Source organism: Drosophila bipectinata, chromosome 3R (genome assembly GCF_030179905.1).
Source record: "Drosophila bipectinata strain 14024-0381.07 chromosome 3R, DbipHiC1v2, whole genome shotgun sequence".
Lineage (NCBI taxonomy): Eukaryota > Metazoa > Arthropoda > Insecta > Diptera > Drosophilidae > Drosophila > Drosophila bipectinata.
The window spans coordinates 21,881,615-21,897,562 of NC_091739.1; the positions used below are offsets into that span (position 1 = coordinate 21,881,615).

Consider the following 15,948-nt stretch of genomic DNA (forward strand, 5'->3'; position numbering starts at 1 on the left):
TGACATGTATCTAAGATTCTGGCCCTTGGGTCGCGATGGCGAATACTACGGATCGTCTCGGGTCGGTGGTCTCGTCCGATGAAATCTACCAGGAGCGATGGTACTCCACGTTCATCCAGATCGCTATTCCCTTCTTCCTGGCTGGCATGGGCACCATTTGCGCCGGTCTGTTGCTGGGCAATGTCCAGGATTGGAAGGTGTACCGTGAGATAAACGAGCTCTTTGTGCTGGTTTCGGTTCTGGGAGGATTGAAGGGAAATCTGGACATGTGTGTGGCGGCGAGAATCTGCACCCATTCCAATCTGGGACAACTATCGAAACGAAGTAATGTGATCCAGATCGTAGTGGGTAACATGGCCCTGGTCCAGTTACAGGCCATCGTTTGCGCCGTATTCCTGAGCATTCTTACGACATTGGTCCATTTTGCGGTGCAGCAGGATCAGGAGAGGTTCAAGCACTTCCCCATCCTGACTACGTCGGCTTTGATTACGTCCAGCATTTCCTGCTTTGTCCTGGACTCGATTCTGATGAGTGTCGTGCTCTTCTCCCAGAGATATCGCTTCAATCCGGATTACATGGCCACCCCCATGGTGGCCTCCCTGGGCGATGTGGTTACCATTAGCATGCTGTCCTTCACTGCCGCCACTATGTATGAGATTCACCAGACCCATTGGTGGGTCTGCATCTGTCTGATGGCCTTCTATGTCTTCATTATGCTGCCATTGTGGTTGGTTGTGGTCCTGCGGAACAGTTACGTTCGCCCGCTCCTCTTGTCCAGCTGGATACCGGTGTTCGGAGCCCTGTGCATCAGCGAGATAGCCGGGAATGTGCTCAGCTTCACCGTGGACGACTTCCGGGGAATCGCTGTGTTCTCACCCATCATCAACGGGATTGGCGGCAACCTGGTTTCAGTTCAGGCCAGCAACATGGGCAGCATCCTCTATCAGCGCGCCACCCTCGGCGAAGTACCGGAGGACACGCGCACTTTGGAATGGCCTCATCGGGTGTTCTGTCGGGGAACAGTTTACTCCCGCGTGTCTCGCATCCTCATCGCCATATCCGTGCCGGGCAACGTGATCCTCGTCTACGTGGCCGACTATCTGTACGTCTCGTACGTAGCAGTGCGATGGCCCTTTGTGGTTGGCTTTGTTATCACCAGCCTGTGCCAGCTGCTCATCCTGCTCTGGGTAGCCCACGTCCTGGTGCATGTTCTTTGGCGGTGCAGGATCGACCCAGACACGGCAGCGATTCCCTATCTCACAGCTCTGGGGGATGCTCTGGGCACGAGCCTTCTGGCCATCATGTTCCAACTGCTGCGCTTGGCCCAGCAGGAGTATCAGGCTAGGCAGCTGCCCTGGCTGAAGGTCAATTACAACAGTCTGGTCGAGAAGCTTTGAATATGAACTAGTTACTAAGGATAGCTATCCTACTCCGAACTGACTGCGCCCAAAGATAACTCCGGCAGCTGTTACTTTCATTCACTAATCATATCAAAATAAAATCGTATTTAAATTTAAAAACAACAAAGGAAAGCTAACTTCGAGCGGAGCCGAAGTGAAATACGCTTAAGGTTAAGATTCGGTATTTATCCCAAATATCGGAAGGAAGCTATAGGATATAGTTGACCTAAAATTTGGTAGATCGGATCATATGGCCCAAAATAGGAACTTCCAACTTTCTATCTTCATGTCCCATGTCTCTTGAAAATGGGGTGCTTCCATTTAGGGTCCACACTGATGGCTATATCTTTCCCAATTCTCATCCGATTCTCAAGCGGAGTACCTTAAACGATTTGTGGCTCAATTCTCCACCATTCTACATCAAAATCCTGAGACGAAATATTTTTTAGATTTTTTGTCCATTTTTCGTGATGGGATCCCTTGAAAATGGGATTTCCCCCTATAGGGCCCACAGTGATGGCTATATCTTCCCGAATTCTCATCCGATTCTCAAGTGGGTTACCTTAAACGATTTCTAGATCGATTCTCCACCATTATGAATCAAAATCCTGAGACAAAATATTTTTTAGATTTTTTGTCGATTTTTCGTGCTGGGATCCCTTGAAAATGGGATTTCCCCCTATAGGGCCCACGGTGATGGCTATATCTTCCCAAAAACACATCCAGGAGGTGATCCTGATCAAGAAGATATACATATACTGTATAGGGTCGGATGTCTCCTTCACTACGTTGTACACCTTTGACTACATTTATAATACTCTCTGAAAGGGTATTATAAAGCGCATTTAAGACAGAATAAAATATATTTTAACATTACAATCGAATTTGAACACGTGAAACAATAATAAAAACAAATAAATTAGAACTTCAAAGATTTCATCGAACTTTACGCATGCGCTTTCCCTTGGCGGGAGCAGCTTGCGGAGTGGACGTGGCCTGAGCATCTGTTATATTGGCATGGGACTCATCAGCCTCCAGTGGAGCTTTGGCGGATACGAGCTTCTTGACCGCCTTTACAGTTGGCTTCGAAGTCTTGGCCTGTGCTAGGGATCCAATGGACTTTCGAGGCTTTCTGGATTTCCCAGCGCTGGATACTTCGTCCTTAGACTTGGCAGTCTTCTTTCTGGCGGCAGGTGGCGCCGACTTGGGAGTTTCTAGGACAGCCTGTATTGCTTTCAGGGCGGCATCCTTTGCCTTTGGTGGTGCTGTGTTGGCTCCCTCTTGAAGCATTGCTTTCTTGGAGGGCTGTAGATAAAATTAGAAATTAAAGAATTAATTTTAAGGATCTACTTCAAATATCCGCTCCGGAATCTTACTTGTTTTGTTTTCCGCTCCGTTTGTTTGCTTTGTGGCTTCTCCTTGGCTTTGGTGGCCTTTGCCTTCTCTTTTTCCGCCTCTTTGGCCTTTTTCTTCTCCTCTTTCACCTTTTCCTTTTCCTTAGCCTTGGCCTTCATATCCTTTTCCTTAGCCGCGGCCTTCTCCTTCGCCTTCTGCTTCTTAGCCTTCATTTTCTCCACTGCCTTGGAGCTCTTCTTGGCCTGCTCGGAAAGTTTGAAGGACATTTTCACCTGCTCGAGTTGCCCACTTGCCACACCCCTTTTGAGGGCGCGGGTCAGAAGACGGCTGAACCGCTTCTCTTCGTCCCACTTGTAGCCCTCCGACTTGAGGTATGTGATGATCGCTTTTACGGAGGAACCGGAGCGACTGGCCAGCTTCTCGATGGCCATTGTGGCCAATGCAAGGGCAGAGCCTTTATTTTTCTGTTTGGCTTTTTCCTTGCCGTCTGATTCCGGCATTTTTGAACCCTCATCAGGCGGCGGAGTAGGATAAGGAAGACGAGCTGCTTCGGAATCGGAAGGATTGTCGACAGAATCCGATTCTTCGGAATTGGACTCCGCCAGTTCTTCATCCTCCTCCTCTTCCTCGCCGCCGGAATCGGATTCCTGAGAGGCCTCTGGAGATGCAGAGTCCTCATAATACTCAGTTTTAACCTCATAAGTGACGTTTTTCTTGATTGGCATGGCGAATATTGACAATTTTTTTTATATTTAATTTAAAAACAATACCAAACTTTGCGAAAATTCACAAACATTTAAGGAAAACACAACTGTACCGGATGGTCAAACAAGAAATGAACTAATAAAATGTGTGGATTAAGCGTAAACGAAGTACCGATTTAACTATATATATTCTGATCTAAAAGGTAGCTTTCGAACTGTAACTTTCCAGCACAGTGGGATTGACACTTTGATATACGAACGTTTAGTTCCCGGCCTGTTTTGTATATTTTTCATATATTTAAAGTATAAGCTGCCTTTAATCTTTTTCTAGAGGATCCAGCGTTTGAAATTACATATAATATTCGTCAAAGAATCACCGGCTCCTTTGTCACAAAAAGCTGCCTTTATCCCGTTTAAATCCTTTCCTTGAAATTATCTTATGGTTATAGTTTTCCCTTTTGGCTTTCTCTTCTCTTACATTTTCTAAATTATGAATTTAAATCTTGAATTATGTTAAAAACGGATAAAAATTGTTTTGGCTGTATATTGGTAGTTTTAGAAGCACTGGTGCTGAGAAAGGCGCGAGTTTCAAATTAGAAGGTTGCCACTTCGATAAATTTATTCAAATTCCGGCAGACCCTGACAAGCCTGGCAGTCTTAAATACCATAAAAAATATCGATACGTTAGGAATTTTAATTTAATAATTTCTTCTACCTATATTTAAAAATATTAAAAAATATATGGTACATTCTTTTGAAACTTTGAAATTTTTGAAACGATTTTTTTTTATTAACGGTCTCTACTGAGTACATTTTACTCTCACGGGCAGCAGGGTCACGACTAAGTTATCGATATATCGATACAAATAAATATTTTCGACATCCCTCGTGGAGTGCCAAATAAACAAACTCGAGCGATCCGTGCAATTGTAGAATCCGGAGAAAACCCTCAACATGCAGCCTATGACGAGGTCGCGCGTACAGTAGAAATTGGCAGCCGACGACCCCCACGAGCGTTCCGAGGAGAACACCCAGGAGACCAGGAGAAGCCCAAAACCGCGTCTGGCAGTGTGTGTGGTGTGTAAAAAGTGAAAAAGCAACTTAAACTGCGCGAAAATAGACGCAAAAAATCAATGGCAGAGGTGCATGGGCAGATAGGCAGCGCGAGAGACCTTGGGACCAAGCCATTTTCCAGCGTCTATTTACATTTCTATTTCCACCCCACCTGGCGACCTGGCGAGGCACGACAGGTGTTGTCGAATGCATCTTCACTGGGCGAGCGTTGAATAACTCACATACACACTCCACTTGCTCGAGTGTGTGTGGGTGTGTGTACCACAGATACATGCGCAAAGCTAATCAGAGGTTTTGCCAAAGATAAGGGGCCAGCGCCAAAGAGCTGCCCCGCTTTTACCCATTCAGTTTCGGAACGCAGCTGGCTGACTGTTTCTGCTTTGGACCTGTGACTCAACCTCTCCGCGATTGTAACACAGCCCCACAGTGCGACAAACAGAAAAAAAAAAAGAGCCATCATACCCACAGCTCTCGTCACAGCCATCGCAAGTCTCGCTCTCTCGACGTCTCGCGGCCTCTTGGCCATATCCAAGCCATATATTTTTTCGATTTGAATACGAAAATACGGCAATCAAATAAGCTGCCTCCGAATTGATTCCAAATCCAGTTGCCGTCATTTTTCGCAATAACTGTGTGTGCCTTTATATTGTTATTTAGCATCATTTTTTATACATATATTATTTTGTATATTCGGGTCCCCAGTGCGTGTATTGTATTATTAAATTAATACATTTTAGCTTTTGTTTTGTGTCGTGTGCCCTTTCCATTCATCATCTGCCGTTATTTGCGTTTTGTTTTCACCAAACAATAAGTCCAGTGTTGTGTCCCATTATGCAGGAACACCAGCCCAGTGCCAGCTCCAACTCCAGATTCACAGACTCCAGCTAAATGAGCGCCATGAGGTCGCAGGACGGTCCACAGGCAGCAGCGGGGCCGCGGCCAAAGATCAACGCTGCCAGCTCGCTGCTCACCCAGGACGAGAACGATGCCGTCTTCAAGCTCTTGGGCAAAAAGTGTCAGGTAAGTGACTATCCGGCTAGTCGGCCAGTGTGGGTGATTAATATTTAAGCGATGACAGAGCTGAAACACTTGTCAGGCCCCCTCCTCCGCCTCTGGAATAAGCTTGATGAAGCACTTCCTGCGGCTCAAGTGTCGCCCATGGGTTCTGTGCGAATATGAAGCTTCGAAGAAGCTATGTATGTAACCCTATATGGGTCAACAGCTGTTGCCGGTGGCTTATTTACTCAAAAACACAGCATATTATTTAAGTGGGGGGTTTTAACTAAATAAAATGGGAAATTCATATTAAACTAAAGTTGTAGCTATAAGTCAAAAAATAAATCAAGAGAAATTACAAATTGGAATAACTTTGGCCTGACTCAATAGCTTACGATTGATATATGACTCATTATAATATTAAAAATGATATAAAAATGTTTTTTTTTTGAAAAAAAACGAGTTTATATTAAGAATAGTATATAATACTTAGCAAGAAGAAACCAATCAAAGGAGGTGTTTCATTAAGGAAATTTCTATATTAATAATAAATACCAAAAATTCATAAAAAATGTATTTTTTTCTAAACAAAAGTAGGTTTTATTTATAACCATCCCAATTCCTTAGTCAGAAGAAAAGTTTCTTAGTCGTAGGAGGTGTATCATTAAGGGGATTTCATTACTAAATATCAAATTATTTAATAACAATAATAATTATATTTTAATATAAAATAATATTATTAAAAATACATTGTATGATACAAAAAATGTCTATAAAAATCGAGCTTTGGATAAAAGTAGTAAGTAATAAGTACTAGTAGTAAATATTCCTTAGTCAAAAGAAACAAATCATTGTAGCTGTGGAATTAAGGGGATTTCCATATTATTATTCAAATTAAATTATTATTCTAAATATATTGTATGATACCACAAATTATATTGTTTTTTGAAAGAAACGATTTTTTTTTGAGCTTTTATTATGTTAAGATTAGTAACTATTCCTTAGTCAGTAGAAACCAGTCATAAGAGTTGTTTCATTGAGCGGTTTTCTAAATATATTTATTATTATATTATATTATTCTAAATATAATTGTATAATACCACAAATTATACTGTTTTCTGACAAAAAACCACCTTTTTTTAATAATAGTAACTATTCCTTAGTCAGTAGAAACCAATCATAGGAGGTGCTTCATTGAGGGCATTACTAATATTTGCATAGCTTTTTTATCAGTAAGCGCTCTAAGAATTCAATGACAGACCGCAAGTTGAGCTGTTTTTTTTATTCGCAAGCTATTTTGTCGAAAAGTCGACCAGAAAAGTGAAAGAGAAACCAAACCCTCGAACAGCGATAAGTTTTTTTTTAAGCATTTTTAGGCTTCCAATACTGCTCCACGAGCCACCCTTATCTTATCACTCCCTGCGCCCAATGTGGATCACCGGCCATTGCCAAAGTGCGATAAGAGAGTGGGCTGGAGTGGGGTGGCCTTTTAACGGTAACCGTTATGCGGATAATTACACTGCGAACAACATGAAAAATTGCCATTTTTTGATTCGCAATTCACGCTTTGTTAATTTTGCAACTTTCCATTGACAAAAGTCCGAAGCACAAAATTTCCAAATGCATTTGAACTCCGCGAAAAGAAATGCAACCGCGCCGAGCTGCGCTGGTTAAGGTAGTTACCCTCCCATTTGGATTGGATTGTTGTGGATGACATAGTGTCGCACTCTTACTCGGCATTTGATAACACAGAGCTGCAGGCTTAGTAAGCTCCAAGTGGTTGTTATTGTGGTTTGGCAGCCGTTTGTCGCAACAGTTGCTCGCATTTATTTGTATATTTGACGCATATTTGCCAGCTCCATAGCCCAGACTTTCTAATTAATGTTTATGGTTGTCTTTTGTTAGTTCGAAGACTACTCAGCCTTTACTATTTAATTTATGAACCTGGATTTATAAATAGATGTTTATATATAATATTATAAATATTTATAAAATATTTCTAAAAATAGCTAATGGTTTTTATAATTTTTTCGCAAAAAATAGAAGCAATCTATAGCCAGAGAGCGTGTGACATAATGACCACAGGGCGTATGAGCGTTTTTTACAGTTCGGCCCGGTTGGGTTAACGTTTACGGTTTAGCTTGGGCCGGTCCCCCCTCCCCGGTTCGGTGGCAATGACCACTTTTTCCATCGATTTTAATGCTTTTGAAAAAAAAAAGAAACAACAAGCCAGTTTCGTAGAAGGCAAGACATCATTTTTACAATGCTACTTATGTCCATTCGCATACATAGGCCAAGAAATTAGACACTGACATGAAGCTGTCGCTACATGAAGCTGCTGAGCGTCAATAAAAATTCAAATGTTCACAATTTCGCACTTGGCAGATACACAAGAGTGTGTGTGGGTTGGAAAGCATCCACAGCCACATCCACATCCACATAATCGGCTCGTCAATGCCTCTTTCACTTTTATTTGCGACAAAGGTCAGCTGGAATACATATTTCTGCATGGCCATCTACCCATCCATCCATTCGGGCTCCTCTAATGCCCATTAATTGATAATGTTGGCTTGTAATTCCGATGCACTGGCTCAATTACCAGCACGTTACATTTTTGGAGCATCGCCCAACGGCGGCGAGCTCAATCAATTAGGAAAGAGGGTCAGGCGGTGGCCTCGGCCAAATGGCAAAGGTTATGGCTACAAATCACACACAAGTAGACCCAATGGCCTTGCCCACATAGAGGGAGAGATTCTCACGACTGTTTCAATAAATAAAGGACAGTTTTGCCTTGACTCTTCTGGCGCCAGAGGACTGTCGCATAGAGATGATTGTTTTGGCAGGCCTTTATGGAGTAGATGTCGCCAGTGTTTCCTGTCTGGGTCGTAAAAGAGTGTAAAGGAGCCTCTCTATGCGTTTCCGTCTGCAAGACTAGTAGCCCACGGTTGCCATTGAGTGGTGTGGAACTACGTGCTCCACATGCCAAGCAGCGGGATTAGCGAGCCGACTCCCAGTTGCAGTTGCTGCAAGAGCAGTAACTGGTGGCCCGGCTGGCTAATCTGTATTCAAATGAGCCCCGTTCGCATGGGGCCATCGACTCTATGGCCAGAAATCAGCGAAACCGAAAGTCAGATGAGTTTTTAAGCTCGGACGCGACAGTTCATTGAGTTTCGGAGTCGGATTGATCGTTGCATTCACAATGAGGCGCAAACTGAAGGTGTTGAAGGCTTTTGTTAGCTGGGATTAGATAACCGGAGCAGCCTTTCTATCGATGAGCATAACCATAACGCAATGCCTTTTGCTTGCTCCACTTTCAGACACTGAACACGGCCGTGGTGCAGATCTACAAGACGGAGGGCAGTGCCCACGCCCACTGGAAGAAGCGGCACACAGGTGTAGTCTGCTTCGTTAAGGACAGCGCCATCCGGTCGTACTTTATGCGCGCCTACTGCCTGATTAAGAACGAGCTGATCTGGGAGCACGAGATCTACGATGACATGGAGGTGGTCAAGTCGAGGCCCTTCCTCCTCACCTTCGAAGGCAGCGTAAGTATCCAACGGATGGCCATTGAAGATGAAGAGTTTATATCCAAATTACCTTCCAGGACGGCCATGTGGGCTTGAATTTTGTCTCCGAGGAGGAGTGCGACTCCTTCTTCCGTATTGTGGATGCCACCATCGAAACGCGAAATCGCAAGCGCCAGGAGAAGCGCAACCGGCAGAAGAGCCAGCAAGCCCCCAATGCGCCACTGCCTCCGGTGGTTAGGGAGCCCTTCCGCCCGCCGCCGATGCAGGGCGGTCTCTCATCCACCGACAGTGGTCCGGTGAAGTTGCGCAACAACATGATCAACTCGGTGACGCTGACGCCGGCGCCGACGAAAAACAGCTTCCTGTCGAGCAGCTTTGGGCTGAGCAGCCACTCCAAGGACAAGAAGCGCAAAGTGACCAAAGCGGACATCAGTCAGCCGACGGACTTTAAGCATGTCAGCCACGTCGGCTGGGATGCGGACAAGGGCTTCGATCTGTCCGGCAACGAAAACGATGAGGTCCTCAACGAGTTCTTCCTCAAGGCAGGTGTGTCGGAGCTGCAGTTGAAGGACCGGGATACCCGCGCCTTCATCTATGACTTTATACAGAGCAACAATGTCTTGGCTTCGGTGAAGCAGGACAGTGTAGAGTCGCCCACGGAAACAACAACGCGGCACATGCCGCCGCCGGTGCCCAGTCGCCAGCATCATGTAAGTGTTCCTCCCAAGGAACTTAAAGTGGAGAGACACCTAACCGACTTGGTTTCTTTGCAGCAGTCGCAGAATGGCAACCAAAGAACTGCGCCACCGCCGCCGCCGGCGAGGCAGCCACCACCACCTGTGCCAACCACAGTGCCGGGAGCCTCACGCGCTCCTCCACCGCCCAGTAGACCGCCACCCATCAGCATCAACACCGCACCACCACCGCCGCCAGTCTGCGCGCCCGCCGTAGCAGTAAGCTTGTTGAAGACTCTATTGTACAGGATATTACAAACTAGTCCTTGATTACAGCCACCACCTCCACCGCCGCCACCGCCAGCAGCAGCGCCGCCACCACCACCCCCGCCCATGCCAGTTGGAGAGATACCGGTCATCACGACCACACAAGCACCCAACCAAGCGGTTAGGCCAGCCGCTCCTCCAGTAGCAACGGGTCCAGATCCTCGCAATGCACTGATGGATGCCATTCGCAAGGGAACAACCTTAAAGGTGGGTTCACTTACATATACTATAGCTATAACTATAACTATATTCCTTCCTTAACCCATACAGAAAGTGGACACTGCTGCACTTAGCACTGGTAGCGGCGACTCTCGTAGCGATCTGATGTCGGAAATTCGCCAGGGCTTCGAGCTGAGACCGGCGCACGAACGCGAGCTAGGCAGTCAACGGAACAGCGAGAGCACCGGCGGCACCGACGCCCTGGCCGATGCACTGCGTCGTGCCCTGGCAGCGCGCGGCAATGCCATGCATTCGGACGACGACGACTCCTCCGGATCGTCGGACAACGACGGCGAGTGGGACTAAGCGAGTGGGAAGCGAGGGAAGGACAGTCGAGGCGATGCGGGAGCAGTAACAATTCCAAATATAAGCAATAATTTATAGTTTGTGCTTTGGCATTTCGGTTTATCGTTGGAGATGAATCCCTGTAAATACTGTTAGTGAATTTTCATACCTCTTTAATTTAGTTGTACGAGTTTAACGAACCTAAAAAAAAGTACTAACGGATAAACAAAAAGTTATACCTTTTATCAGAGCTCGCCCGCTTTCGTTTGTTTCGACTCCAAATTAGCATATCCACCAGCTGCTCAATTAAATACGAACGCAACATACTATATAGTATACTATATATACAGACCCTGTTCAGACTACAGTGCCAAAAACTTGAGAACACCAAAATCCGAAACGAGTTTGTGAGTGTATCTAAGGAGAACCCTATCGGTGAACTGAGAAAAACATAAAACTGAGCGATAAATATTATAAAATAGCTGAATATATTTTATAAAAGTATAACCCAAGATCGCTGCGCCTACATCTAATAAGGGCCGCAGCCGAAAGATGTTCAATTAAAAAAAGGTTTAATCATTCATTCAATTTAAACAATATTTGCTCAGTAATTAATTAATTCATTAATTGTTGCAACAATAATTAACAAAAATAAAATCAAACATAGGCGATGCATTCAAGTTATCCAGACCATTGCTTCCACAGGATGGCCCCCTTGAGCTGTCGAGTACCGTCTATCTCGAGGTTACGCCCAATCGATTAATGACCTAGCATAACTCATATAAGTATTTTCTTTTTAGTTAGATTGCATTTAATGCAAAATCGTAGTCATTTTTCTTCTGTGTGTATGTATTTAATTGAACTTTACTTATATGTATGTGTATGACTCTTCCTGACTTGCCGGAACTAATAAACCCAGTCAGCGGAGGAGTGGATTAATGTGGATCAGAATTTGGATATAAATGTACGCATGTCTAACGAGTTTTGTGCGATTTATGTATTCAAATACATAATACTTACATATTCTATTGTATAAGCCATTAATTTATGTAATAAAGTTGTGTATATCTAACTTAAAACTATAGCTATTCGTACAAACATTATTCGCACTTCATGGGATCGAGCTGCACTTCGAGCTATAAAATACCAAAGCATCTATGTGTATTTACAAGAGGGTGATTGAGTTATATAATATATATTGTATATTGGGTGTATTGGCCTACTCGCTAGTCCAAGTCTATTGATTAACATTTTCCTGAGCCCCTAACGCATCGTCTTGCAGTTCGCGCTCAATATTGGCGTTGTTATTGTTCTCGGCAATCTCATTGATATTGGAGTCGTCGTTTTCTTGGCAGCGTGGCTGTCGCTGATCCTCCACATCGACACCCCGGAGTTCCAGCTGTTGCTGATGCTCGTTGATGCGGTTCTCAGCCTCCTCGTCGGACCCAGGAATGGGCTCTTCAATCGGTTCTTCGAATTGAAGCTGCTGCCCTTGTTGTTCCGACAGCTCCTGGTTGAGTACATTTTGATGCTCCTCATCACTGGCATAGTTGCTTTCCATAATGGATGTACCGCTGAACGGAAGAGCTTCGGCTTCACTGTCTTTGGGTGAATTTACTGCAACTTCTGGTAAAGATTCCGCATTCAATGCCTCGGTTCTTGGGTTCATATCAGATTTTTGAGAATCTTCTGAGGATTCGTTGGGTGGAGATGGGATTGGTTGGTTTTCCGACTCTTCTTGGTTGTGGCTACTAGAACTGGCGCTTGGAAGGGGATCATCCTCAGCAGCAGGTGGATCAACACCATTACTACCATCTCCAATAGTGGAGTTCTCGAGATTCGCAGGGAGAACTTCTTGGGTCTGCGTTTCCTCAGGACATGCAGAGTCTACTGGTTCAGTAGCTGTCCCGTCAGCCACTAATGGAGTATCGGTTTCAACTGCCTCCGGAGTGATGTTAGAACTTTCTTCTGACTCCTCTGCTTGGCTGCAGATATTGGTTATGACCAAGTTATTCGCGGAAGCTGGTGGTTCCACTCTTGGAGTAACCTCTGAAACGTTCTGAGCCGATGAGCCAGAAGCTGGAGGTGTGACCTCCAATTCGTCCTGCGGTTCCAATGGAGGCAACTCGATTTCGCGATAGATGCGCTTCTCCTCCTCCTCCTCCATGGCTTCCTCGGCCTCGTCTGCCGACGAATCCTCATTGCCATCCTCATCATCTTCACTGTCTGTTGCCTTGTGCATGCCATTGAAATGCGAATCAGGTTGCTCATCCGATATATCCAAGTCCTTTTCTTGCTTAACAGAAACGGTGCTCAAGTCCAAGTTGCTAATGTACGCATTTTCCTCCTCCAGTTTCTCGTTGTGGTTGATCTCTTCCAAGGCGCCGTGGTCTTCGCTTGGAGGATCATCTGAATACCCGTGATAGAGAGGCTCCGCCTTAATACGAATATCCGGCATCACGTTAAAAGCAACAGCATCGCCGCCTTCCACCGCCACAATCTGTGGCAGAGGCGAATCACTGTCGGAAGGTGGCTGGCGTAGAGCTCCAGCCGTACTCTTGCGAGCGGTGGACTTCGGTTTAGGCGGGGATTCTGTCGAACTCCCATCGGGAGTGGCTTCCACAGCTCTTTCCAAGGGCATGGCCTCTTCTGCCATATCCACGCCACTAACTACGTTGGATATTTGCATAAGGCGATCCAATTCCTGAATATTTGGTTTAACATCCTCATTCTCCGAAAGCATCTCCTCCTCCGCCACCGTTTCTGGCAGCTGTTCACCCTCGTCGAAACTGTTTCCAATTTGGGTAATGGGTATGGTGGTCATGACCGTGGCCTCTGGAACTAAGCCAGCAGAGGCACTCTCTCTGTCGATAGGTTCCTGTTTAATGTTAACCATGGGCACATTGAAGGCAGTATCAGAAGGGTTCTCCTTCTCCCGTTCTTTGTGCTTACGTTTCTTCTTCTTTTTAGTTCCCTTTCCAGACGCCAACCCGGCCTCATCCAGATCATCGATAAGCGAGGAGTTAAGCTTGCCGTGATTCTTGGTTATCTTTAATTTTAGTTTAAGGGGCTCCTGCTTAACCCCCAGTTGTTTCTCGTAGGCCTCGTCTATGAGTTCTTGCTTTACGGAGATAGAAGGAACATCGGCATTGTTCTCGGAAGTGCCAGCTGCGTTTGAGGATGTGGTTGGTTCTTCGTCACTGTCATCGTGGCTGGCCATGAAATGATCTTCATAGGAAGGTGGCTCTTGATCTTCCTCCTCCTGTGGCTCAGATTCCACTTCCGGCTGTTCTGTTGGTCCTGTGTCGCTGATGTGAACCTCTGGCTCGTGCTTGATGCTCACCAAAGTGCTCATTGTGTTCTTCAGCAACTGATCCACACGCTTCAAGTAGCTCTTCGAGGATACTCGATCGCTGCTCTTATTCTTGGACGCCGAGGCTGACAGCAGGGGCGACGAGAGGCGTTCCAGGACCACCATTGGTTGCATTTCCTCGTCTATCACGAAATCTGCCGGCATTGCAGTGGCCGGTGGAAGGTCACTAAGATCCAATTCTTCCACTTCGTTCTTGATCCGTATCTGGGACTCATTGCTCAGCACCTCAGGCAGAATGTGCTGTGAGTGCTGAAGATAGATTTTCGAGCACCAAGGTGCATGCCGCATGTAAGCAGCTTCCGTGGACAAGTTGCGACTGCAACCACCGCACTTACGCTTCAGAATGGCACAACGGTGGGTGTTGTAAAAGTAGTTTGTGACGAATGTCTTTTTGCACTTCGGACACGAACGATCCAGAACGAGCAACTCGACTGGCGTCGTCGGCGTATGCTCCCGCATGTGCCGCGCGAAGGCGTGGGCGTTGGCGACGTTCGAGTCGCACAGTGGACATTTGTAGGGCGTCTTCGAGAGCTTATGCCACAGCTGATGCGCCTTGATGTCGCCCTGGTTGTGATGTGTCTGATTGCAAGCGTTGCATATGTAGCGCGGGATGGAAGGCACGTGCACCTGGCTCTTGTGCTCATCCGCTAGCTCCTTGCTCATAAATTTCTCTCCACAAACGCTGCAACTGGTTTTCCGTCCTTTCTTCGCTGGAATCTTTGTACTTGGACCCTCACAGTCTAAGAGTTCCTCTTTTCTGCGGTAAAAATAATAAAATTAATTGTTTGAATTGATTTTTTCCTTCACTCACATTTGCAGGTGACCAGTTTCAGGCTGCTGCATTCGTAACTTCTTGTTCGAAGGCAGGGATTCCTTTTTTACAAGCGGGGGCTTAAGTAGATTGCTTTTGGGCCATGTGTCCGGTATTTTTCTTTTCCTTCCGCGCCTGCCAGCTGTGGGTGCTTGAGGCTCTTCCTTAACGATAGGAATAAAATCATCAAGCTGGAAAAAACATTAATTATGGATTATTTATGGTTCTACTTGGAACTTGGATTCAGGGGATAATTTAATTTGTACTACGTTGTGGTGATTCTTTGCAGTGACCCTCCAAATCCTTACCCACCTTCGTTGGCTCTTCTTGCTTGAGACCCAGCAGGTTGCGCGTTTGCTTATTGGTGGCATAGCACATCTCCCTGAACTCGTAGAAATCATTGATTTTATCCACGCACAGGCTGCACATTGTCTGCGGCATTTTGTCGGTGGAGGAAACCTGCAAAAGGCTGTCTTTAAAGACGATCTAATGAATGAATAGTTAATTAAACACACCCTAAACCCAACCAGTTCGTAGATTTTCTGGCACAGACTGGGCTCGTCCAGGTCAATAATATCCAGGTCTGTCGCATTTTCAATCGGAACTTTTTCAGGATTATCAATGCCGCACAGCCGACAGATCTTGTAGAGGTTTGCCTTCAGCGCGGCGTCAATCTTGAAGGCGAACCGTTCCATGCTGGCCACTTTTTAAGGATCTCTCTGCTCGTATTGACCAAAATTCTACATAGCTGCGGTTTTATCTTGGAAAACTTGCATTTTGTTTATTCCTTTAAAAATAGTGTGACCGTACTCGTGGCGTTGTTGCAGCCCTGGCTATTTTGTGTATTTTTAAATGACCCTGGATGGAGAGATGTTTTTATAGCCTTTTTTTATAAATTAATTTATTTTTGATATATTTAAATTATACAAAACAATATTTGAAATACGCTTTTATATTAGAAATGTAAATTTTTTTTAATAACTTATCGATTTATTGAACCATTTTCATAAAATTTATGTTGAACAATTGTTTTAACATTTATGTGTTTTTATAAATAATTCTAGATAAAAAAAGATAGGAAAACATTAAAATGAAGAATGAAAGCTTCCAGAACTAACCAATAATATATCCCAAAATAACAGAGATTATACTATGAAAGAATGTATTTAATTATAAATTTTGTTAAAATTTTCTTTTAATAT

The 15,948-nt window shown here is 45.0% G+C and overlaps 3 protein-coding genes and 1 pseudogene across 6 annotated transcripts; 2 read left to right on the forward strand and 2 right to left on the reverse strand.

Moving 5' to 3' along the window:
- Positions 1–35: 35 nt before the first annotated feature.
- On the forward strand, positions 36–1,397 carry LOC108122555 (solute carrier family 41 member 1 pseudogene; annotated as a pseudogene).
- An 847-nt stretch (positions 1,398–2,244) lies between these two features.
- Positions 2,245–3,719, reverse strand: BigH1 (Histone H1 variant BigH1). The gene is made up of 2 exons (XM_017237206.3): positions 2,777–3,719; positions 2,245–2,705 (listed from the first exon to the last, which is right to left on the reverse strand). Exons 1-2 carry the CDS (start codon positions 3,479–3,481, stop codon positions 2,337–2,339), a joined length of 1,074 nt encoding a protein of 357 aa, XP_017092695.2. The 5' UTR covers positions 3,482–3,719; the 3' UTR covers positions 2,245–2,336.
- A 611-nt stretch (positions 3,720–4,330) lies between these two features.
- Positions 4,331–11,641, forward strand: WASp (WASP actin nucleation promoting factor). Of its 4 annotated transcripts, none has more exons than XM_017237342.3 (7): positions 4,331–4,537; positions 5,372–5,554; positions 8,848–9,075; positions 9,135–9,767; positions 9,834–10,010; positions 10,068–10,265; positions 10,329–11,641. In XM_017237342.3, exons 2-7 carry the CDS (start codon positions 5,423–5,425, stop codon positions 10,581–10,583), a joined length of 1,623 nt encoding a protein of 540 aa, XP_017092831.2. In that variant the 5' UTR covers positions 4,331–4,537; positions 5,372–5,422; the 3' UTR covers positions 10,584–11,641. The 4 variants fall into 4 exon arrangements, with proteins under 4 accessions (XP_017092831.2, XP_017092829.2, XP_017092830.2 ...); XM_017237340.3 differs by having other exon boundaries at positions 4,332–4,537; positions 9,831–10,010; XM_017237341.3 differs by lacking the exon at positions 4,331–4,537 and adding an exon at positions 4,574–5,165 and having other exon boundaries at positions 9,831–10,010.
- A 136-nt stretch (positions 11,642–11,777) lies between these two features.
- LOC108122638 (serine-rich adhesin for platelets) lies at positions 11,778–15,551 on the reverse strand. Its single transcript, XM_017237339.3, has 4 exons — positions 15,262–15,551; positions 15,059–15,205; positions 14,747–14,937; positions 11,778–14,692 (listed from the first exon to the last, which is right to left on the reverse strand). The coding sequence occupies exons 1-4, from the start codon at positions 15,439–15,441 to the stop codon at positions 11,800–11,802; spliced, it is 3,411 nt and encodes a 1,136-aa protein (XP_017092828.2). The 5' UTR covers positions 15,442–15,551; the 3' UTR covers positions 11,778–11,799.
- Between the last annotated feature and the right edge of the window lie 397 nt (positions 15,552–15,948).